This window comes from Monodelphis domestica, chromosome 3 (genome assembly GCF_027887165.1).
Source record: "Monodelphis domestica isolate mMonDom1 chromosome 3, mMonDom1.pri, whole genome shotgun sequence".
NCBI classification, from domain to species: domain Eukaryota; kingdom Metazoa; phylum Chordata; class Mammalia; order Didelphimorphia; family Didelphidae; genus Monodelphis; species Monodelphis domestica.
Window position 1 is genome coordinate 123,999,488 of NC_077229.1, and position 25,547 is coordinate 124,025,034.

At 40.6% G+C, this 25,547-nt stretch overlaps 2 protein-coding genes across 2 annotated transcripts in view; one reads left to right on the forward strand and one right to left on the reverse strand.

Annotated features, from left to right (window-relative positions):
• Positions 1–25,547, reverse strand: part of TG (thyroglobulin) — a 384,892-nt gene that overhangs the window by 47,412 nt on the left and 311,933 nt on the right. Inside the window, exons 42-43 of the mRNA XM_056821020.1 lie at positions 21,036–21,200; positions 19,594–19,761 (exon numbers count right to left, since the gene is read on the reverse strand). Of these exons, the coding sequence (XP_056676998.1) occupies positions 19,594–19,761; positions 21,036–21,200 (333 nt within the window). The remainder of the gene's footprint in view (positions 1–19,593; positions 19,762–21,035; positions 21,201–25,547) is intronic.
• SLA (Src like adaptor) overlaps positions 10,332–25,547 on the forward strand; it is a 94,998-nt gene continuing 79,782 nt past the window's right edge. Inside the window, exons 1-2 of the mRNA XM_007488358.3 lie at positions 10,332–10,467; positions 10,918–11,179. The gene's annotated coding sequence lies outside the window, so the exon portion shown is untranslated. The remainder of the gene's footprint in view (positions 10,468–10,917; positions 11,180–25,547) is intronic.

The window sequence follows — 25,547 nt, forward strand, 5'->3', positions numbered from 1 at the left end:
ATTTAAGCATCTTATCCCTGCTTGCCAAGAGAGCTCATCTGAAGAACAGGGATACTTTGGACATGAGCCAAGGTCCCTGTTCCCATGGCTGCCATTGGCCTACATGGAACCTAAAATTTTCAGTTGGTGCTTGATCTATTCAGACTCATCCTATGCTCTTATATGGAATCATACATATCTAAGCATGCATCTAAAATGTATTTATCTTATATGTCATCTCTATACATGCAAAGAGGCCTACTTTGTGCTTTCTTGAAAGAGAGGTACAAGAACAAAAGAACAAAACCACCATCTGATACTTAAACTGTGGTTAAAGCCCATTCTAAGGGTGGCAAGAAAACAATTTCCCTTCTTAATCCCAAAACAATGTATAAAGGTTGCCAATCTCAGAGTAAATAAGGATTAAAAGCAGAAGTTCTTAATCTTGGATTAAGTCATATTTCAAGGGGTTCCTGTTTGAAGAGGACTTGGGAGGAAAAAAAACACATTTAAAATTCAATACAAGTAGTTTCCTTTACCATCTTATATACATATTTTGTTTTATGTATTTATAAGCATTATTCTGAAGAAATCCTTAGCACTCTGGAAAGAAAATGGAGGCTGTGGAGTCAAAGTGTGTGTGTTTACATCCTGTGACTCTGGGCAAGTAATTTAAACTTTTTGAGCTTTACCTTCATCACCTAGAGAGGGGGATTGGACTATTTGACAATGATAAAAATAATAATAACTAGCATACATTTAAGTCTTTTAGTGTTTGCAATGAGCTTTATAGATATTATCTCATTATCTCATAACTCTGTAAGGCATATGCTATGTGTTCCTTATTTTATAGATGAGGTTCTATTTAGTTGTTTTCAGTCATGTTTGTCTCTTCATGTCCTCATTTGAGGTTTTCTTGGCAAAGATACTGGAATGGCTTGTTATTTCCTTCTCCAACTCATTTTACAGATGAGGAAACTGAGGCAAACAGGGTTAAATGACATATCCAGGATCACACAACTAGAAATATTTGAACTCAGGTCTTCCTGACTTGAGATCCAGTACTCTATTCACTGTACTACCTATCTAACTTCTAAGGTCCCTTCTAGCTCTAAATCTTTAATCCTATGAATGATTAAATCATTTCCCCAAATGTTGAGTTTAAATTTTCCTCCTTGTAATGTCCACCCACTGTTTCTAGTTCTGGAGCCAAGGAGAATCATCATGACAACTTTATCATGTTGACACCAACATGACAGCTCTTCCCATTCTTGAAGACAGCTCTCATGTACCCTGAAAATTTCTCTTAAATTCAATAAGCCTATTTAATAGATGGCTGTAGAGATGAAATAAATCATGATTCTTACCTTCATAAAGCTTACATACTATAAGAAAGCATGGGACCTTTTAAAGGTTGAAATTGCAGAACCAAAGCTTCAAGTGACATAAAAATGGCATAAAATGCCATTGTGTGCATCATCAATCCCCTTGGCAAAGACAGTACCTAATTTTTTCACTTCCAGTTCAGTTCAATTCAAAGGGAAGAACTCAGGAGGAATGGTGGAAGTTACAGGAAGTTACAGGAAGTTACAGGACTTAAAACACACAGAAGGAGTTACTAAGAATTAGAAATGACCTGCAAAGGAATGAGCTACCTTAGTGGATAATAAAATATTCACAATCAACAGACATTCATCTAGCACCTACCATATACCAGGCACTGGAGATACAAAGACTGAAACAATTCCCAGAACCATGTTGGCAAACCTATGGCACATGTGGCAGAGGGAGCTTCTCCCTTCCCCCTCTTCACTGTGACTGAGGACATTTTTCACATCATCCTCCCCTCTGCCCAGCAGCCCAATGGGAGTGCTTCCTCCTTCCTCTGTCTTGGGAAAGGGAGTGGCTCACATGTGGCATGAGGGTACAGTTTGGGCACTCGGTCTCTAAAAGCTCACCATCACTGCCCTAGAAGATATATGATCATTTGTGAGAGGTATTGTAGAGGACATTTCTAGATCAGATAGAGGGAACATAGCTTGGACTCAACTACTTTAAAGGAATCCTTCACCTCTGAAATTCTATAATTCGACAAATAAATATGATGAATTTCTTAGGAAACACAAGCCAGACACACAATAAGCACTTAATAGTTGTTGAATTGAAGTGAAAACAATGTCATTATTTACTCCTCACTAAAGTCTTACTCTGATCCCTTGGTGTGGTGTTGAGGTGACCTTGTATTCTGGAAGGTTATACCAATAAGAGCATAAACCTTGGCAGATTCTATAATGCTGGAGAGACCTGAACAAGCCTGGTAGGAGACTCATCTGCCATCTGAGGATCAATCTAGCTAAGTTCAATGAGGCTAATTACCGGAAAGGTAACTTACAAGGTGATAGACTTTTTTTGGCCACGGTAACTCATGAAACTCTCTAGAATGGCATGGAGGGATTGGCATTTGGCTTTGTTGTAGGGAATATTTTAAATGAGTAATATCACAAAAGTAAAAATTTAGAGCTGGAAGGCTTCCTAGAGGTCTCCTTGTTCAATCCCTTCCTTTTTAAAGTCTCAGAGACAATATGTGACTTTCCCTGGGTCAAACAATGACTCCCAAATCCAATAATCTTTCCCCTTGTACCATGCTGCCTTGAGGCACTGAAGCCTAAGTCTGATTATTATTATAATGATTCTTGCTAAGAATGGCCTCCCTAGAGCCATGATTAGAGAATCCTAGCAGCTAGGTCTCATTCTAGGCTTGCATTTCTATACCATTTGGGCATTTGCTCTGCAAGTGAAGGCTTGGGAGGGAGTGAGCCCTAGCCTGTTGTAATAGGGGGGCATATGGGGAAGTTTTGGGGTGGCACAGATTCAGTAGCAAGAGAAATCCAGATAGCCTGACTGACTGATGCCTGGCAACGGGAAGGAGCACAGATGCCATTGCTGGCTTAATTAGACAGTCAGCGGGCCCTTCCTCAGGATTCCCACGTGACTCTAAGCTATGACTTTTGCAAGCTGTAATTATGAGGAGTATCTACATTAGGCAGGAGTTTTGTTTTAGACTGTGGTTTATAAAAGGATCATTAAGATACTGGCACATCCTCTGTGTGAGTGTGCGTATGTTTAAGTCCTGCTATTAATAGGGCCCAAAGAGAAATAAAATCACTGGGAAGCATCAAGAAAATACCAAGCAGCACACAGATGTCTGCCAATCAGCAGCCCCACAAATAACGAGACCTCAAGGAATAGTATCCATCAGACCCCCAAGGAGAAATGCTGCTCCTGTTAACTCTGGACCAGAGAAAAATGGATGCATGCTTTGTTCAAGGAGTTTGATTAGAAAGTTCTTTGCCTGGCCAATGATTTTATCTTTAATTAATTCTGAGAACAATAACATTCCCTTTGACAAGCTTTCTGGGTATGAACTCACTGGGACTGATTTTTCACCCCATCCAGAGGGACTGAGCCATTAATTAGCAATACTAAAAACTCAAAGGGACCTTGGAGGTGATCTAGACAAATTCCTTTATTTGACAGAGGAAGAAACAGAGGCTCATAGAGGGGCAGCAATAAATAACAAGGTCACATAGTCTGTTAGAATCAGATGAAATAACATGTGTTAGGCAACTTTTACACATTAACGTACATGCTAGATATTATTATTAATAATGCTCTTATTCTAATATTTATTATTGGCAGATCTGGAAGTAGGGTTCAGTTTTTCCTGAATATTGGGCTAGACTGGCATAATGGATAGTGTTAGACTTGAAGCCAAGTAGACCTGAATTCAAATCCTACTTCAAACATTTACTAACTGTGATGCTAGCAAGTCACTTACTTAACTTTTCTCAGCCTTGGTTTCCTTATCTGTAGAATGGAAATAATAATAGCATCTACCTCCCAGAGATGTTGTGAGGCTTGGATGCTTTGCAAACCTTAAAGTACTATATGATGCAAGCCATTGTTTACCTTACACATCAGACCTTTCAAATTGGACATCAGAAAGATAAGGACAAGGGAATACCTTCCCTACCTCAGGCTTCTCACCCCTGAAAGTGAATGCCAACCTCAGAACAGGTGTTTACTAAAGGGTCTATAGTATATGGAGGAAAAGGATGGCAATGAGAAGGTTTAGCAAACTCATAATGACATTCCTGTAGAATTCAGTGATTATTATTTATAAAATATTTTAACAGACATCACAGCATTTAATTATCCCATAATGAGATACAGGGAAGGGATATTGCCCCATTTTGTAAATGGGGAAACTGAGGCCCAGAGAAATAAAGTGATTTTCCTCTTTATATTCCAATGGCAGATGGAGCAGTACCCTGGGTCCCAACTCCCAAGTGTTTCCAAAAGACCATGTTGTACATTTAGAGGCTTGGTAGATATCCTGAATTGGCAGCATCCATTCAAGCAGGCTGTCAGTAACCAAGAGTGGAAAAATTTTCTGCCTCAGTCAGGCACAAATTTGATGAAGTAGAGAAAGTGGGAGTGGCATGAAGGGAAAGTTTCTCCCATCTGAGTCTACAGGATCCTGCTGTTAATACTTCTTTTACTCAATAAGGAAATCAGTAAGTTTTACTTTTCTTGAAGGAATGGAGAAGAGTCACAGAGAGGGCTAGGAAAGACATGAAAATATCCTAATGATGGGTGTCAGAAATGAAGATTCAAAATACCCCAAAGTCTGATGAAACTAAGATCTTAAAGGTTTATATTACTGGAACATGGTAAGCGTTAATGAGATGCAGAAGCACTGGAGGAGATAGAAATTAGAAAGTGAGTTATCATTGTTAGAGGATTTGGATCTAAATGGAGCCTCAACCATTTATGAGCTTTGGGACCCTGGGCAAGACATTTAAACTCTTGAGTTTCAATTTAGACGCATTCCCTGCCAATCTGGCAGGGATGTTGTGAGGATCAAATGAGATAATATATGGAAGTTCCTTCTGTATGCAGTGCCCCACATGATACACCTATTCCTCTCTTTTCCCAGTGTTCCATTGGGAATTCCATTCTACCCAACATTCCATTCCCTCATAGTACTGTCTACACTGCAGTAGTGGTAGCTAGATGCCTAGTAAATTAATCTATTATTAAATGTTAATGAATGATCATGAGTATTTGGATGCCAAGAGAAGGAGCAAGATCTTAACCCACTGGAATAACTCTTTAAAGATACAATCTGAAACACTCTGTCCAGGACAGTAGGAAGGGAATTCGGGTGTTGGAGGTTTTACTAGAACTTCAAATCACACTCTATGGGTTGTCCCCCACTCCCTATAGTTAAGCTTGACTAGGAACATCAAGATATACATAAAAATAGAAGTATGTGTGGACATCTCATACTTATATGTTGTTCAATAAATACAAAGGACTAGCAGTATCAGATCTTAAACTGTACTATAAAAAACAGTAATCATCAAAAAAATATGGTACTGGCTAAGAGACAGAAGGGTGCGCCAGTAGAATAGACTAGGGGTAAATAACCTCAGCTATAAAGTATTTGATAAACCCAAAGGTCCCAGCTTTTGGGATAAGAACTCATTATGTGACAAAAACTGTTGGGAAAATTGGAAAATAGTATGGAAAAAATAGGTTTAGATCAACATCTTACACTCTATACCAAGATAAATTCAAAATGGGTAAATGATTTAAATATAAAGAGTGAAATCATAAATAAATTAGGTGAAAATAGAATAGTGTACCTGTCAGATCTGTGGGAAAGGAAGGAATTTAAGACCAAAGAAGAGAAAGAGAACAAATAAATGACTTTGATTGCATCAAATTAAAAAGGTTTTGTACAAACAAAATCAATACAACCAAAACTAGAAGGAAAGCAACAAACTTTGGAAAAATTTATAATAAAACTCTCTGACAAAGGTTTAATTTCCCAAATATATAAGGAACTATGTCAAATTTACAAAAAATCAAACCATTCCCCAATCAACAAATGGTCAAGGGATATGAATAGGCAATTTTCAGATGAAGAAATCAAAACTATCAATAATCACATGAAAATGTGTTCTAAATCCCTCTTGATTTGAGAAATGCAAATCAAAACAATTCTGAGGTACAACCACACACCTAACACATTGGCCAATATGGTAGCAAAGGAAATTGATAAATGTTGGAGAGGATGTGGCAAAGTTAGGAAGTTAATGCAGTGTTGGTGGAGTTGTGAATTGATCCAACCATTCTGGAATGCAATTTGGAATTATGCATAAAGGGCTTTAAAGGACTTCCTGCCCTTTCATCTAGTAATACCATTGCTGGGTTTATTCTCCAAAGAGATAATAAGGAAAAAAGACTTGTACAAAAATATTCATAGCTGCACTCTTTGTGGTGGCAAAAAATTGGAAAATGAGGGTTGTCCATCAATTGGGGAATGGCTGAACAAATTGTGGTATCTGATGGTGATGGAATACTATTGTGCTAAAAAGAATAATGAATTAGAAGAATTCCATGTGAACTGGAACAACTTTCAGGAATTGATACAGAGTGAAAGGAGCAGAACCAGGAGAACATTATACACAGAGACTGATACATTATGGCACAATCAAATATAACAGACTTTTCTACTAGCACCAATGCAATGATCCCAGACAATCCAGAGGAACTTATGAGAAAGAACACTATCCACATTCAGAGAAAGAATTGTGGGACCAGAAATGCATTAGAAAAATATGTGATCGACCACATAGTGTGATAGGGATGTGATTGGGGTTTTGATGTTAAAAGATCACTCTATTGCAATTATGAATAACATGGAAATAGATTTTGAACAATGATACGTTTATAACCCAGTGGAATTGCTTGTCAGCCTTGGGAGTGGGAAGGGAAGAGGGGAGGGAAAAATCATGAATCATGTAGCCAAGGAAAAATATTCTAAATACATTTAAAAAAATAAACACGAAGGAGGGACAGCTAAGTAACACAATAGATAGAGTGCCCAGCCCAGGAAGACTCATCTTCCTGAGTTCAAATCTGGCCTCAGCCAATTATTAACAGTGTGACTCTAGGTAAATCATTTAACCCTGTTTATCTCTGTTCCTCATCTGCAATATGGGCTGGAAAATGAAGTGGAAAACCACTCCAGTATCTATGTCAAGAAAACCTCAAATGAGAGTCGGACACAACTAAAAATGACTGAACAACAATAACAGTCATGAAGGAAAAGTCCTCTCATTTTCAGACCAGTAACACTCCATACATTTCTATGACCCAAAAAAGTTATCCTGATGGACAGCTTTATGGATGTGAGTCACTTCATGTTTACTAAGTTGGTTTTCAGACTGCTGTCCATTCCTGGGTCCATAGTACAAGTACTTCTGGTTTGGAATGACACAATAGAATCTGTGTTCCATTGATATAACCATTGAGAACTTCCATGATATAACAAAGTAACAAAGGAATATTTTTTTGTGGCAGAAAACTAATGACACATCAAAAAAAATATCAAAGACAAAAACTGCTCATATTATTGGGGGAGGTCTATTTTGGAGTAATCTGACCTGTGTAATTAAGTCAGGCAGAAAAGGAAAAAAGAGCAAAGAGATGGGCAATGAGGTTGGAAAACAAGTCCTCTAACATAACCCTGACCGCACAGCAGATGATCACTAAATATTTATTAAATAGAATTGAAAATGTAATAGTGCTGGGACTTTTTGGCCTAGAGAGGCAAAAGCTTAGGGCTGATTTGTCCTTACCCTTCAGTATTCTAAGTGTGAGTTGGAGGGGGGTGCTGACTGGCTGTTCTCCATCTCCACAGATGGCAGAATGAGAGGAAATGGGCTTTAGATCAAATCAAGTGAGTTTATGTGTGTAAAGTGTTTTGCAAGCCTTTAAATCCTATATAAATGTCAGCTATTGTTATTATCATTATTGAAACAACACGGAAAGAGTCTAGTTAGACATAATGAGGAACCTAAGAGGGTGCTGAAACTGAAACTGCCTGCCAAGGGAGATTAGGAAGCTCCTCTCTTAGAGATCTTCAAAAACAAGGTAACCCAAATCTGCTTGAGGTAGGGCTGGTGGGATTGACTGACGACTGACGGACTTGGGAAGGCCCTTTCTAGCCTATAATCTATTTTATTCTTGGGGAAGTAAAGAGAGGGATGTCTGCAGAAACTTTGGCATTGTACTAGATAATGCTCAAACTCATTAGTATGGCACTCAAGGCTCTTTGTAAACTGTCTTCAACCAATCGTACCTACCTCTAGGCTAAGATGTAAGGCTATTCTGCTCTAGCCAGTAAGTGGATACCCACCTCTTACACTGCCAGGAGCACCGTTGGCTTCATTGTCTCTATACCTCTGTTCCCTATTTTAAAGTGACTTTTAAAAGTCAGCTCTTCCCTGGGACCTTCTGAATCCATGTTGATCTCTTCCTTTTATGAAAGCCTCCAATACTTAATATATAGCATAGCTTATTCTTTTTGGCCCCAGAGGGCAAAAGGAGAGACTATGGGTTATGTTACACAGAAAAAACAAAATATACTAGCCATTAAAATTACCCCAGAGCATACTAGATTGGCTTAGGAACTTTTTTGGGGGGGTCCCCTTGCTACAAGCAGAGGCCAGCTGTCCTCTGTGTTGCATAGGATATTTTTTTCAGGTATGGGTTGAAACAGATGCTGAAATTGGTTAATTAATTATTAGATTAAAATAGCCAGTTAATGCCCTCCTTCTCTTTCCTTTCCCAATTAAAGTCTTAAGGCATCATTTCACAAAAAGATATAAGTATATATAAAATTAGGTCTTGTTTATTTCTATTTACAAGTTGCTGGTTTTTTTCTGGAGGTGGATACATATAGGAATCATTCTTCAAACAATATTTCCATTGTTGTATGTAACATTTTCTTGGTTCTAGATATTTTTTGAGGACCTTCCCAGTTCTGAGAGTCTGTGTTCTAGGAAGTGTCATCAGGTGAGTTGGGAAGTGTCACTCCATGAGTGTTTACTATTTTGTATCACTTGCTACCCTTCTGGGGGACAAGTCTCTCATTTCCCCCTGCTAGACTGGCAGCTCCTTGAAGGCAAAGACCATAGCTTTTCCATCTTTGTATTCCATCTGCCTGCTCATCCTGCCCCCCAGCCCCCACAACACTTAGCACAGGGTCCTCCACACCTAGGAAACACTCAACCACTTGTCCTTCACTAACTGTCTTTCCAGATTGATATGTGGAGATGAAAATGATTCTGTAATGCTAATAGAGAGGAAGGGGTATTGTAAAGCAAAGCCCCCCAGCTAGCCAGTTAAAAACTCGTGGTTTAAGGTTTGTTTATAGAGTGCATTTCTCACAATAAGAAGGAGAGGGAGAGAAAGGCTAGGAGCATCGCCTTGATTTTGCAGATAAGTAAACTGAGGATCTTAGATTATTGCCTCTGGTCCAGAAATTTGGAATCTTGTTAACAGCTATCTAAATGTTTACAGTACCATCCCCTACCCAAACTTTTGGTATATAATAAAGATCTCCAAATGCATTCATTGGCTTGGGGTGGGGGGAGGAAGTGGGGAGGGGGTCTTACACCTTTGTAGGAGTCCTTCCCTTATCATGTATGCACCCAAATCCCTGAGGTAACCCTGGACCTGTCCCCTGGGTCCAGGGTACCAAATTAGTTTTCTAGTCTGGGTTTCTTTAAGAAAATACGGTCACCTGTCGAAGTACAAAGGTGCCAGCCCATCCTGAAGATATTTAGCAGGTAAGGTTGTTCTGGCATTAAATAGAGCTGCTCCCTCTCCACAGCTCCCATCTTAGCAACACCCCTGGCAGAGGATGCTGTTGGGGGAGCAGCTTGGTATCCATTGCACACCAGGTAAGAGTCAGATGCATCCCATCACTTTGCCTGCTTTGCCTTCCAGGAATTGCCTCCACGCTATGCTAACTTTTGCAAGCTCTCTCTCCTTGCCTCAGAGCAGGCACCCGAGAGATGCTCTCCAACAGCTCTTGCTGTGCTGAAGCTTGTTTCTGGTGAGGCAGCGAGAAGAGAGAGCCCCAAAGCTCTGCATGCATGCCAGGTGCTGATTCCCAAATCCCAGCAGCAGCAACTTGCTCCCTAAACCCCCTCCCTAGCATCCCCTTACCTCTCTTTGCCTGGTCTAGGATCGGGTCTACTCCATAGCTAAGCCTGAGGGGTAAGAGAAATCTGTTTTGGATTCTCTCAGATTGATGCACTTGGAGGGAAAAGGTAGCTCATTCCCTTTTGGAAGAAAGCTGCTTTCCATCATGTAAATGAATGTAGGCAGACTGTCAATTTTACAGGAGAGAGAGAGAGAGAGAGAGAGAGAGAGAGAGAGAGAGAGAGAGAGAGAGAGAGAGAGAGAGAGAGAGAGAGAGAGAGAGAGAGAGAGAGAGAGAGAATTAAGCCACACAGACAACAGCCAATCAAGAATTCCAATAGGAATCTGTTATTTCAGATAAAAAGACCCCTCCAAGGAAAGCGAACCCTTCGAGGCAAATCAGGCAGCCTTGATGCTCAGCAGGTAGGTAATTAACTTTTCTCTGTGTCGCCAGGATTCATTAGGCACCAGCTTCCTGCGAAGTGATGCTCACCGGCCTGTGGGTCTTCACACAGGCTTTCAGCCCCCCTCCCTCCCCTCAGCCCCAGTCTGGTGGAAAGCTGCTGAGTGTAGTCATGCACTCTGATGGTCTCTGCCTGTCTGTGCTGGGTGAGATGACTTTGGGCCTCACCATACTTTTCCCTCTTTGAACAGGGCAGGGGGTTCCAGGAGTCTTGGTTCTGGGTTCTAGTTCTAGGCAAAAGACATGGGTGGCATCCTGCCAAAGTTGGCAGAAGGATGAAACTGGTAGGTGATAGGGAAAGGCAAAGGATGGAACTGGACTTTGTTTTAGAAATTGGTCTTGTGATGGCCACAGCAGCTCTGTGACTGTCTCTTCTCTGATTTGCCTTTTTTTTGGATAATGCATCACAGCAGGGGAAGTCTGCTTGGATCTAGTATGGATTAAGTAAAACCTACTTGGGCTTTTTCAACCCTGAAGATCTGAAATTCTCCCTGCTCCAAGCCAAGAAATTCTGCTCTGTTGCTTTCTCTCCTTGGGGCTGTCAGAGCCCAGGTGGCTGACTGGGGCCTCTGTGCAGTCTCCCTGACCAATGTACTTTCCAGCCACTCATTGGCGATGTCACAGCAGGCACTAGCAGAGTATTCCTGGCTGCCGGAGAATAGCCTATCCTTGGTGAGTTCTTTATTCTGTTTTTCTGTATCTAACTTCTTGCTAGGGGTGGGCTAGTGGCATGGGGAAGTTCAGGAGGCAAGATCTATCCATTATACATCTGTAAAAATTAGGGGGCTACTTGAATTAAAGGTAAATTCTGGAAACTGGAAGATTTTTTTTTTTTAGAAAAAGAAAAAAGAAGGTATATGAGTTTGAGTAAGTCAGTTAGAAATCACAAAATGTGAGAGCTGAAATAGACCTTAGAACCTCTCAAGTACATTTGACAGTTATATTGACTCCTTATTTGACAGATGAGGATAATGTGACTTTTCGGATCTCACACAGTGAGCCAATAACTAGAATTCTATTGTCCTGCTTTCTGTTTTCTAAAATGCAATTAGTTAGGCTTAAAGAGGACCCACTGAAGACTTTACTTCAGTTTTCTTACCTAATTATTTGGGGTTTAAGTGGAATAATCTCTAGTCTCCCCAGCCCTGAGCCTTCCAGGATTCTGGATCTCTATGTATAATTCTTGTGTATAGTATGAGTGACAAATTCTCAGTGAAGGCTTTGGATGCACGTTTGCTTGTAAGTTGACATAGCTCCTCAACAGAGATACAAGTCCCTTTGGTAGAAAACATGGCAGCAAGAGCAAGGTGGATGGCCAGAGTGTGACTGTGAACTGAAGAGTGAGTCACAATGAATGGAAAGAGACTTAGGTTTTGAGTCAATGGATCTGAATTCAAAACTCAGGTCAGTATCTTAGGATCATAGAATCATAGAGAGAGACCTAGAGCTGGAAGGGACCTCACACACCATCCAGGGTTTGTTGACCTCCATATTTAGGGTCCTGTGGGCTCTGGGAACTTTATTAAGTTAAGTGACTTGCCTGGGGCTACATAAATAGAAAGTGTCAGATGCAAGATTTGAACCCAGGCTTTCTGAATCCAAATCTTGGACTCTGTTTACTGTTGTCATTCTTTTGTACAAATGAGGACATGTCCCTTTCTCTCTTTGGACCTCAGTTTCTTCATCTATAAAATGAAGGGTTGGTAGTTCATTAAGTTCACTATGTTAAGTCACTTAAGATTATTTCTGTGAATCCTAATATCTTGTTAGGATTTCAGAAGAAAGTTGATAAACATTGATTTTCCCAAACATGGACAATTGACCAGCCAAAAAGTGGCTAATGCCTGAGATTGGACACAGCCTGGACTGAACTGGCAGTGAAAGTGGGGGGGGGGACACAAACAGGACAAGATACTGTTCGGAAGAGTCCTGGACAAGGCCAGTACGAGGTGAACCTCTGGTACGGCAGTGGATCCAGCTGTGACTGTATAATGACAGAGCCAGGTCTTGGGGCTATGGAGGAAAAAGATGAGAAGGAGGAGAGGAAAGAGGTGAAGGATGAGGAAGAGGAAGGGGAAAATACTCTATAAACATCCTAACCAAGCAAGCAAGCATAGGCTATACTACTGATAATAGCTATCCTAAATCCTTTGCAAATATCGTCTCATTTGATCCTCACAATAACCCTGGGAGGTAGGTGCTGCTCTTATCATTTCCTATTTTGCAGATGAGGAAACTAAGGCACTGAGCAGTTAAGTGATTAGCCCAAGGTCACATAATTAGTGCTGGAGGTCAGGATCTGAGCTGGACTCTCTTTACCCCAAAGTTTTATTCATTAAGTACTTATAATATGCCAAGAACTGGGTTTGGTCCTGAGGATACCAAAGGCAAGAGGGAATCCCTCAAGGAGCATGGATTTTATCAGGAGAGACACCATGTGTAAACAGACACCCATACGTACAATGGATACATATATACAAACATATATATGTACATGCATATATACAGTATACACCTACATAGCAAAGCAGGTGCAGGGCTCTTTTAAAAAAGTAATTAATAACCTTACTTTCTGCCTTAAAACCGATACTAGGTATTGGTTAAAAGGCAAAAAAAAAGTGATAAGGAATAGTCAATTGAAGTGAAGTGACTTGCCCAGAGCCACACAGCTAGGAAGTGTCCAAAACCAGATTTGAACCCAAGTCCTCCTGACTCCAGGTCTGATGCTCTATCCATTGTACCACTTAGCTGACTACCCTCCCCAATTCCCATTATTATTATTATTATTATTTTTTAGTATAAGGTTCTTAACCTGAGCTTAAGATAGATTCCAAGAGGTTTGTAGACTTGAAGGAGTAAAAAAAATTACATCTTTCTTTCCACAGGATTGGCTTCTTTTGCAATTCTCTGTATGTCATTTTATGTATTTCAAACATTATTCCAGGAGGGATTCCTTATTGCTGGGGAAAAATAGATGAGTTTGGAGTCAGACTATCTGAGTGTAAATCCTTCTTACCTGGGTGACTTGGGGTCTCATTTAACTCCTCTCTAATATAAAGAGGTTAAACGACTGGGTGGCCTTGAAGGTCCTTTTCCTCTAAAACTATGATCCTATGGCTTATTAGGCCATTTTCCCATATACTGAGCCTTGTAATATTCACCCATTTTTCTTAGGTCTGTCTTTTGAGGCCAATCAGAATAAGTTAAATACTTCACCAACAGGAAAGCCCTTTCTATACTCTTAGAAACTCATCGATGGTGCCTAGGAGGTGTTTAATAAATATTTAGTGATTGGTGTACTCTTAATTATTTTCTTAAATTCAGCAACCTATTTAATTTATAAAGTGCTATGCTCTGAGGGGGAGAAGGAAAATGTACATGAAATCAACTATGATTCCTGCTGGAGCTTATATGCTTATTTTTTTAAACTTTTAATGCCCATTTTGGAAGCAATACTGGGGATTGGTTCTGAGGTAGGAAAGGGGTAAGGGCTAGGCAATGTGGGTTAAGTGGCTTGTCCAGGGTCGTACTGCAAAGAAGTGTCTGAGGTCAGACTCAAGCCAGGGACCTTCCATCTCTGGATGTGGTTCTCTATCCACTGAACCACCCAGCTGGCCCCCCACCCCCAAGCTTATATCCTTTTAAGGATTAAAGTTGCTCAACTAAAATTTGAGCTGGCAACAAAAATGACACAAAGTTCTGTGCATGCATTATCAAAGCCTCTAGAAAGAATGGTTTCTTGGAGGGAAAGGCATTAGCGATTCTCTTGTCCAGTCCAGGCTTTCCCAGCACTGCCATTTCACTAAGTCATTGCTAAGCCTGCTGGAGCTGACTGAGAAGGGCTGGATGCCAAAGTTATTGCTTGAGCTGACTGTTAGAAGAAGCTAAGAATGATAAGAAATGGAAGTGGGAAGGGGGAAAATGCCAAGCAATATAAAGACATAGCTGAGGGGAAGCCAAGGGGCCAGTTTGGCTAGACCATAGAGCACATGGAAAGGAAGAGAATTTAAGAAGGCTGAAAGGTAGGATGGGGGTCCAGTTGTAAAGAAATTTAAATGCCAGGATAGGTGGGCACTATTATTATCCATATTTTACAGTTGGAGAAACCAAGGCACACAGAAGTTAGAACTTGGTCACAGAGTTAGTAATTAAAGTAGATTTGAATTCAGGTCTCTAGGAGCAGCGCTGTATCCACTGCTTTTAAATCATAGATCCAGTAAAAGAACAAAACCCCAAACAGTCCAAGCTTCTAGCATAGTACTGAGCCCTGAGTAGACACTTAATAAATAGGTGTTGGGGGCAGTTGGGTGACTCAGTGGGTTGAGAGCCAGACCTAGAGATGGGAGATCCTAAGTTCAAATCTGGCTTCAGACATTTCCCAGCAGTGTGACCCTGGGCAAATCACTTAACCCCCATTTCCTAGCCCTTACCACTCTTCTGCCTTGGGGCCAATACACAGTATTGACTCTGAAACAGAAGGTAAGGGTTTTAAAAAAAATAGGTGTTGAATTTTATCAATTACATGTGAATTTGGTTAATAGAACTGTCACAAATGCCAGTATATTGATTCTCAGTGCCAGAAGAATGCCCAGAGGTCTTCTAGTCCAATCCCTTCTCCATGGCAAGAATCCCTTCCATTCTGTCTTTAACAAATCATTAAATGTCATAGAATCATAGTGTTGGAAGGGCTCTTCTAGTCTAATTTTCAAAGTGAAATGCAATTTCTTTCTGCCACATTCCCCAAGAATATATTTGTCTCAGCTTAGAGACTTCCAGAGATGGGTAATTTATTCCCTAGAAAGGCCATTTGTTTTGCTACTGGGCTATTCTCATTGTTAGAAAGTTTGTTCTCCCTTTAAGCTGAAGAATTTCCGTGTACACAAAATGCAGGTTGGCCTTCATGCTAAAAAATCTGGCATAAGATCCCCGGAGTCTGTGAAAGAATGAAGGGGCTGCAAAGGACAAATCAAGAAACAAAAAGTATCTAAAGAAGTGCTGTCTTCATGTGAAAAGGCTGAAGGGTGGAAGATTGGGGTGGGGAAAGAAAGGGAAAGAGGAATCAATGAAACTTTGGGGTTATGGCACAGATCTGAGGCTCTTCCTAGAGAACACTTTCCCTTGGAATCTTTGGGGAAGAAGCAACTTCCTATGTTTATCAATCTGGGGGTGATAGGGAGGAGTTAAACAGGAGGCTCCTGATCAATTGCCTTCACCCTGGAATGATTGAGTGCTAGAGGGTGGGTAGGAGAGAAGAAAAGATGTTATTATCTGAAAGAAATATAAATAAACTCACTAGTCATTAGAAGGAGGTTTTATTTTCACTTTAGAATAGGTGTTCTTAACTTTTTTTGTGTGTCTTGTACATTGGCAGTCTGATAACTTATGGTCACCTTTCCAGATTAGTAGTTTTTAAATGCATAAAATGAAATATATAGGAATACAACAGAAACCAACTATATTGAAAAAAGTGATCAAAACTTTAAAAAAATGTTCATAGCCTCCAGGTTAAGAAGTTCTGCTTTTAACCTCTACAGTTGTTAAAAGAATCATAATGGGGTCTCTAAGCAGTCAGTGAATGCAAGGGAATGCATAGCATCTTGACCTCTGGCAGTAGAGAAAAGAGCCAGCTATGGTAGAAGAACCAGCTCTCCAGGAGAAATTTAATTTGCCTTTTCCCTTGCACATCTACTAGAAGTTAGTGAGTGAGGGAAGAAAGAAGAAAAGAGAGGAGACATTGTAAAAGATGCTCTAACTAGCAGGGAACAGGCTCTTTCCAAAAAAAAAAAAGGAGAGATAGAAAAGATAGGAGAGAGCCTTGAGAAACATGGTGTCAGAAAAGAAAGCCAATTATAGATCTAATATAGATTTAGCCCTGGTAGTTCAAAGAAGAGTTGGGTTTTCAAACTTTTCTGAGACCCTAATTCCCTTGTTTAGGCAGGTTTTAGGACTGAAAATATGGTAGTCCCTTTTGGTGAGGTAGGAGGAGAGAAGTGAACTTGCAGGAGCCAGGCTATCTTGAGGAAGAGGGCAATACTAGTTATCTACTGCTTTTCAACACCATTTATCCCTGGAGCAGGGCAATGGGCTCTGTGGCACATTTGAATGTCTACCTATTTTGAGTAGGGATTGTTTTATTCTTCCTGCTTTTATTTTTAGTATCTGGCACAGGTACCAGGAGCATAGCAGGTGTTTAGTAAATAACTGTTGACTGATTGTTTGATTGATTCAAGGCAGGCAAGGGAGACATATCCACAGGGTCTGCAGGGAGAGCTGTGCTTCTTGGGAATTCTCCTGCCTTCTCCAGCTCCAATAAATTTTTATTTGTTGAAGTCTTGCCCACTTAAGTTGCTTCTCCTTTCCTGTGGAGTGTATTCTGTATGATGTGTGTCTATGAGAGAGGGAAAGAGAGAAGGCAGGGACAGAGAGAGACAGAGACAGGCAGAGACTTGCAGGGGAATGGGAGATTTAAGCCTGGAGGACATGAGTAAATCCCCTTTCATTGCTTAGCTGAGTCATGAAATCAGAGACCACTTCTCTGGAACTGCTGTGGCCGCCATGTTCCTGAGGGAATCCTTTCCAGCAATGGTTCCATAATCCTAGGCTCTCTTCTCTGTCTCCTCTAAGCTCCACCTCAACCTAGGATGTCTTTTATGCTGGTTACTCCCCTGGGTATGTTTGTGGTTCCTGATTGGTGCAAAAATTCCTAGTTATGGTTCTGAGGCCTGGCAAATTGACAGAAATGGCCATTTCTGTCTCAGCCTACTTGATGACCATCATGTGAAGTCTGAGCAATTCTGATTTAGGATCTGAGAGTCACATTTCTTCCTAGGTCTCTCTCTACAATTCCCACTCTCTCACCAAAGGGGACCCAGGCAAGGAAGATCAGTCAGTTAGAGTGAGAGTCTCCCCCTCCCCCAATGGCTTTTCCTGTTCCCTAATTAGCAGACATCTTGGTGTAATAACTTCTGGTTAGAGAGCAGGAAGGGCCTGTTAAAGCAGATAAAAGAATGAGCCATTTGCAAGGCTCTCAACTTTTCTCCCATTTCATTGCAGCTTAGGGACTATAACACTGGTGACTTTTTTTTTTTTACATAAATTTTCTCACCTAACAACACACATGACTGTGTTATTTCTACTTTTATAACATTTCTCAAACCCATGTTGCTTTCTCTCCATTCATCCAGCCTTCAAATAGGTATAGGTCCTCATCACTGTTTGCCTACACCATGTAATTGTCTTCTAGAGTTAGCAGGGTAGTACAGTGGGCAGAGAGCTGGACATAGAATCAGGATCACCGGAGTTCAAGTTCAAGTTATGTGACTCCAGGAAGCATTAGAACCAGGATTTGAACCCAGGTGTCCAGGTTCCAAATCTAGACATACAAGAATTTTATCTAAGCCTGTAAACATTAAAATTAACATACAACAACTAAGCATTATATTTTATAAAGTTTTATTAATAATAACTAAAGCAATAGAGCTGCCTAAATTCAGCAGGTTGCAGGTCAAAAAGAGGGCATGGGAAGAGTCACAGCCAACTTAAATCAAGGACACAGGAAAAAGATTCTAGGTAATACAGAAAGGAACTTTGGGTAATTTTAGGGGTTCAAGAATTTCCAAATATACAAGACCATCCTGGGCAGCATGAGTTTCCCCTGGAACTACCCTTGCCCCATCAAGAACATCACTTAAGGGTGTTGACAAAGGATGCTGCTTCCAGAATTTGGGACTTAAGGAGATATCTGACTTGTCTGTGAAGGTGTTCTTCTTGTGATTCATCCTACATAGGATGCCAGCTTCATATCCCTAACGGGAAAGCTGTGAACAAGCTTCTCTTCTGCTCAAAGCGCCCATAGACTACCAAATAAGTTCTAAGATATTTAAGGCTGATAATTGTGGTCCTCCAATACCAGATTTAGCTTCAACCAACCCAAAAGGAATACATTCCCATCTCCATAGTGTTCTTCTCTATGTGTACTTAGTCTGGGTCCTATGATTTCCCTAGGGATAGGGAACTCCAGGTTAGGAAACTACCTTTACTAATGCAGATCAGCAATCATTTTGCAAATTAAGACCTTAGAGAGAAGTTAGGGCTCTGTCCAAGGGAAGTCAGATCTGGGAACTTCTTGAAAACTCTTCTTGATTGAGTCCAGTTCTCTGTCCAATAGGATATGATATCACCACTTGTCTCAAATAATAATCATTCTGCTCCAGACCTGTGACTTCAATGGTATGGAGGAATTCGCTTGTATGAGAATTTAATCTAACAACAGAATGTTGGTCAGGGACTTGTCCATAACCTATAATTTTAGACTCAAGAGTTGCCTGTAACTTGGACATATCAAGTGATTTTCCCAGGGTCATATAGCTAGAGACAGGATTTGAACATGGGTCTTTCTGGCTCCAGGGTTCTCCCTCTATTTGCTATGACACTCTTACTCAAGTTAATAATGATAACAATAATGTTAATAATAAAAAAATATTTGTATAATACTTTAAGGTTTAGAAAGAACTTTCTCCAAATCACTATGGGAAGTAAGTGGTGTATTATTTTGGCTTCATAGATAAGGAAACTGAGGCACAGAAAGATTAATACAATTGTCCATGGTCACAGTTTACCTCTAAGTCAGAATTTGAACCCAAGTCATCTGACCCCATTCCAGTGCTTTTAATGTATTCTCCCCATGCTGCCTTTCTTGCTCATGGTCCCTAACTCTTACAAGTTTTTCCAGACTCAACTCATCAGCTGTTTTCTTTAATGAAGTCTTTCTGGGTCTTCTTCAGTGTTCCCTTTCCCTCCTCAAGACCCATCCCATCTAGATGTAGTCTCTTCTTCATATGCTCACATAGACCTTTCTAGTTCTCATAGTCTAAATTGTAGGGTAATTATTTGTATTCAGGTTTTTATCATCACTAAAGATCCCATGTTCCTTGAGGGAAAGGACTGTGTTTTATCAACCCATAACTTCATCCTGCACAATCAGAATAAATAGATGAATGAATGATCCAGTCCTATTTTGTGGCTCAGATGAGTGAAAGTTAAAGCTTCTCTAGTACCAGACTAATCAATACCTATAAAGCACTTACCTTAATGGCCTTTGCTCTGTTGATCAGCCCATCTCGTTGGGCACTTCCAATGAGCACATCCACTTTCATCCTTGGAGATCGCTGTAATGTTCTAGTTGGAGTCTCTTGGAGATAGACACCATCAACCACTGGTCCCCAGTAATGAAATGGGCCACTTATTGCCAAGAGCTGGGTTTGGGGTTTAAAGAGATGCGATTGTTTATTATCATGTAGTCTTTATTTTATGCTCACTAGGAATTGTTTATTTTCACTTATAAGGATTCCCTATATTTTTACAGAAGAATAGAGAAGCTTAGGAGCAGCTAGGTGGCACAGTGGATTGATGCTGGGCCTGGAGTCAGGAAGACTCATCTTCCTCAGTTCAAATCTGGTCTCAGACACTTAGCTGTGTGACCCTGTGCAAGTCACTTCATCCTATTTGACTTGGTTTCCTCATCTGTCAAACTGAAGAAGGAAATGGCAAACCACTTCAGCATTACCAAGAAAACACCAAATGGGGCCATGAATAGTTGACTGACTGAGAAATAACTAAATAACAAAATAAAAAAGAGATTAATAAATTGTTGGACTTCAGATATGTCTAATACAACTCTCTCCTATTACAGATGAGTAATTTAGATAAAATGATTTGTTCAAAGTCACATAGATATTAAGTATAAAAGTGAGGGCAAAACCTGAGGCCAATGGAATACTAATCCAGTTATCTTCCTAATGTTCCTATTTGGAAGTTTCATCTGTATGGCTCTTCATGACTCCATTTGAGATTTTCTTGGCAAAAATACTAGAGTTTTTGCTATCTCTTTCTCCAGGTTAGATAAGGAAACTGAGGAAAACCAGGTTAAATGTCTTACCCAAGATCACAGAGCTAGTAAATGTTGGAGGCCAGATTTGAACTAAGGGAGATGAGTCTTTCTGACTCCAAGCCTAGCACTCTACTAACTACCTTGCTATTCCCTGCTTCCTTCCTTAGTATATTATTAATGTCATTGAAGCTCTATGGGTCTCAGTATCCAAGTAACAAAAAAAAATAGGGCTGTATTGTGGACTAAAAACCAAAGCTATTTTTCAACATGAACCAGAATTATGATTTTATTAGTAACAGAAATTCCCTGTAAGGAAGCTTCCCCTACTAATGCAGATTGGTAGCTACTCAAAAATTTATAATATTTGATAGTTGTCAACGGACACTGAGAAGGCAGAGAACTTCCCCAAGTGTCACATAGCCTATATGGGCCAGCAGTAAGACTTGAACTCAGGGATTCCTGACTTTAAGGACAGATTTCTATCTACTATCCCATACTTTGTTTTTGTTCTTTAAAAGAAAATCCATTTGGGGTAGCTAATTTGTATTTAGGCCAATGCAACATCCCAGGTGATGACATCGCAGGTGCCAAGCATTATAACACTACAAGATTCCCTCTACTTCCTCCTTCAGTGCTCACCTTGGTTTGAGCATTATTGAGGATGTCAGCAGGTTTCTGGCGGAGGCAGGACATCATATCACCTTCAGGAGAGGTTGGACAGTTGACTTCCCCGGCGAGAGCTGCTGCCTGTTCTTGAGCCCTTTTCTGGCTAATTGTTGCTGCAGGAGAGAGGACTGAGCCACCCTAGAAGAGAATTCAGGCCCCATAGCCAGTTATATTGGTGACCAGAAACCCACCCCATGCTAGATGAAAAGGTCAATGCTGAATTTTGTCATCAATCATCCACATTCAAAACTCAGTACCACATTAATCTGTAGGTGTCGCTCTCCCAAACATGACTTTTACAGATACATGTAAATATATATGTATATAATATAACATAAAAGTGAAGTGCAGTCTCTAGTCAATGTTATATTTTTTAAAACCATTATCTTCTGTCTTAAAATCAATTCTAAGTGTTGGTTCCAAGGTAAAAGAGCAGTAAGGACTAGACAATTGGGGTTGACTTGCCCAGGGTCACACAGATAGGACATGTTTGAGGCCAGAATTGAACCGAGGACCTTCCATCTTGAGATCTACCTTAGCTGCCCCTCGGTGCTTTCTTTCTTTCCTTTCCTTCCTTCTTTCCTTCCTTCCTTCCTTCCTTCCTTCCTTCCTTCCTTCCTTCCTTCCTTCCTTCCTTCCTTCCTTCCTTCCTTCCTTCCTTCCTTCCTTCCTTCCTTCCTTCCTTCCTTCCTTCCTTCCTTCCTTCCTTCCTTCCTTTCTTTTTCTCATCTGTTAAATGAGGTCCTTCATAGTTCTCGATCCATGACCTTATGGACCTTTGATTTTACATTTATGCTGGGGGCAACAAGAAACTACTGATCATATCTTTATCATAGTAATATTAATTTGACAGGCAGGTGGAGGATGAATCATGGATTGGAAATGAGGAAACAGAAGGCAGTGAGTTTAGTCAGGAGCCTATTGAAATAGCTCAGGTAGAGGTGATGATAGCCATAATTAGGACAGAGATTATATGAGTGGAAAGGAGAGAGATGTTAGAGATGTTGTGGAAGTAGAATTAGTAAGTCTGGGTAACAAGTCAGTGTCTCAGTGACCCTGGGCAAGTCACTTAACCCCCGCTGCCTAGCCCTTACCTCTCTTCTGCCTCAGATCCAATACACAGTATTGATTTTAAGATGGAAGGTCAAAAAATAGAAAAGAATCCATATGAATGTACACATCATGGAAGAAATGGGGTGAACAAAGGGAGAGAGATACGAGTGGGAATGTTCTATTTAAAGAACAAACCATTATTATATTTGAAACAAAAGATTCCTATAGGAACTGAGGAGTTTTGCTAGATTAGATTAGACTCGTGTCATATACGCCTCGAATACCAGGCTAAGTCTGAACCTGATCATATAGGCAATAAGAAATCATTGTAGATATCTGAGCATAGAAGGGACATGATTCGAAAGAATAAATCAATCAGTCTGAGGCTTTTGGGCTTTCATGAGTGGAAATTCTTGATATATTTAAGATAGGATTGGATTCATACACAATTTGTTATGAGCAGATGCTTGAGAACAGGAGGTATTCCTACAAGATGTCATATCATTTACCATTTAAATTGAATTTGGGCCTTTTTAAGATAATTCATTCCAAGGATATAATATAGTACAACCAGCCCCTGTGTCCATTTTTTAAAAAATCAACTATACTAGAAACCAAGGTGTTTTGTGTATCCTGCTGATGCAGTGGAGAGAGTGCCAGCTCCAGAGTCAGAAGGACCTGAATTCAAATCTGGACTCAGTTACTTACTATTTATATATTTACCCTGGCCACATCACGTAATCCTGTTTGCCTTATTTTCCTTATTTATAAAATGAGCTGGAGAAGGAAATGGCAAACCACCCCAGTATCTCTGCTGAAAAAAACCCCAAATGGGCTCACAATGAGTCAGATTAAATAGCAACCATAAAGGGTCTGGGAAAAGGCTGGCAGAGCTAGGAGCTGGTAATAGGATCAGAGATCCAGAGTCAGAGTCTTTTATTCCACTTCTGACCCTCTATTTTACAAGTAAGAATACTGAGGTCCAGAAAGGTGGTGGTGGCAGATGGGATAGCCTGACCCAAGCTCACACAGGTAGTGAACACATGGAAGAGCTGGAATCCCAGCCAGTCTCCCTGACCACACATTTAATGCTTTTCTTCATCAAGTCCTTGTTTCGGATGCATTTCCTCAGCAGCCCCTTCTGCCCCTCCCAGCACTTCCCACAAAAGACATAAGTGCAGGATGATAGAAAATGCAGAAAGCGACTGGCCGGGAGATCTGGCCCTTTTCTCCTACCTTTAACTAGCTACTACTAGTATATTATACTATATTACTCTATTGCCCTTGACTAGTACCACTCTGGGCAAATTTCTTTTGGAAAAACGAGAGATTAAAGACTTCGCCTTCTTGGGCTCTTGGATTTATGATTCTATGAATAATGTATATATTGAGAGCGGTTTCCTCTGATAGATTAAACATCCTCATATATTATGAAATACATACAAACTTGCTGTCAGCTACCGGTACAGCTTGATGAGGAGAGGTATAGTGGGTGGCCCGGTTCTTGCATTGCTAGATCCCTCAGTAAGAAATCATACATTCTCATCCATCTTTTTAGAGGATGCAAGGAGGTAAGTATTTATAAGCACTTTCTATGTGCCAAGTCCTGTGCTAAATGCTTCATGATTATTATCTCAGTCGTTCTTCACGAGCCTGCTGGAAGGGAGGTGGTGTTATTACTCTCCTTCTATAGATGAGGAAACCAAGGCAAAGCCCAGTTAAATTGAAGCAATCAGAGCCACCCAGCTAGTAAGAGTCTAAAGCCAGATGAGATCTTAAGCCTTCCTGGCTCCCGTCCAGTTCTCTGTCCCCAACACCACTCAGCTAGGAACAATCAATGAAAAGACTCTTAGAATGTATAGAATGCAAGATCTAGAAAAGTTCTACTCCCAACTCTTTATTTTATACATGAAGACATAGTCCTAGAAAGGGAAATTGGGTCTCGAGACATTGGAAGGACTTTGGAAGAATTGGAATTGGAAAGAATTGGAAAGGACTTTGAAGTCCAACGAGTTTAATCATCCCATTTTGCAGATGAGTAAGTAGAAATTCAGAAGAGGTAGAGAGAAATCTTCCTTTTGAAGCTCCCTTTGTAATTTATGTATTTTTAAAACCCTTACCTTCTGACTTAGAATCAATACTGGGTATTGGTTTCAAGGCAGAAGATTGATAAGGGCTAGGCAATGGGGGTTAAGTGACATGCTCAGGGTCACATAGCTAGGAAGTGTCTGAGGCCACATTTGAACCCAGGACCTCCCATCTCTGATCCACTGAGCCACCCAGCTGTCCCCTCCTTTTGTAATTTAGAGCAGTGACTTTGTAGTTCTTCCCCCTGTCCCGTCTTCCCATATAGGAGAAATATTCCCAACTTTGAGATCAATCTATTTCAGTTTTTCTAGACTGAGACTCTTAGATGGTTTTGTGTCATGGGCCCTTTGGGCAGCCTAGTGAGGTCCATGGACCCCTGCTCAGAACAATGTTTTTGTATTTACCCAAAGTCATGTATTCCCAGGTTAAGCTTTCTGGTTTAGATAGAGATTCCAAAGATTCCTGCTTGGTTTTCAGAACTGCCAGCACGACCAGTTATAAAACATTTTATGTCATTAGTCCCATGTGAAAGAAAGTGTGAGGATTGCAAAACCACATTCCGCTCTGTAAAGGGTCTGCGCTAACAGACAGCCTAAACAATAACTCTCCATCCATGTAGAACTTGGCAGCTTCAGGATCTAATTTAAAGACCCTAGAGATGCCCGACGCACAAAACAACACGCCATGACTGGGAACACTGAAAAGCAGCATTTTCAGTGCCTGACCATATTTGACAAAAGCTGGGACTCATAGAGCCTAGAATGCCAGAGCCAGTCCTCTTGCCCATTATTCTATAATCTAGCCTTTGCATTGGTTGACTCTGTGTCTGGAATGATCTCTCACCTCACTCCTGCCTTTTGGTACCTTTGGCCTCCTTCAAGACTCAGCTGGAATAAAACTTTGCCAGCTATCCTTCTCCCAAGGCTTTCCCTAGGAGATTCCCTTCCATTTGTTTTATGTGTATCTTGTATGTGGCTATTTCTTGATATGTATCTTCCTCATTGTTGGGTAACTAAGTGGCAGAATAGAGGGAGCCCTGGGCTTGGAATCAAGACTCCTTTTCCTGAGTTAGAATTCAGATCTCAGACATTTATTAGCTGTGTCCCCTGGGCATTTAATCACTTACCCTGTTGGCCTCAGTCTCCTCATCTGTCAAATGAACTGGAGAAGGAAATGGCAAAAAACTCCAGCGTCTTTGCCAAGAAAACCACAAAATAGGGTTACTAAGAGTCAGGTATGACTGAAACAACAGAACCACAACAGCAACCTCCATTGAAAAGTAAACTCTGGGAGGGCCAAGCTTGTTGGGATTTTTCTGTGCCCAGGACCTAGGAGGGACTGACT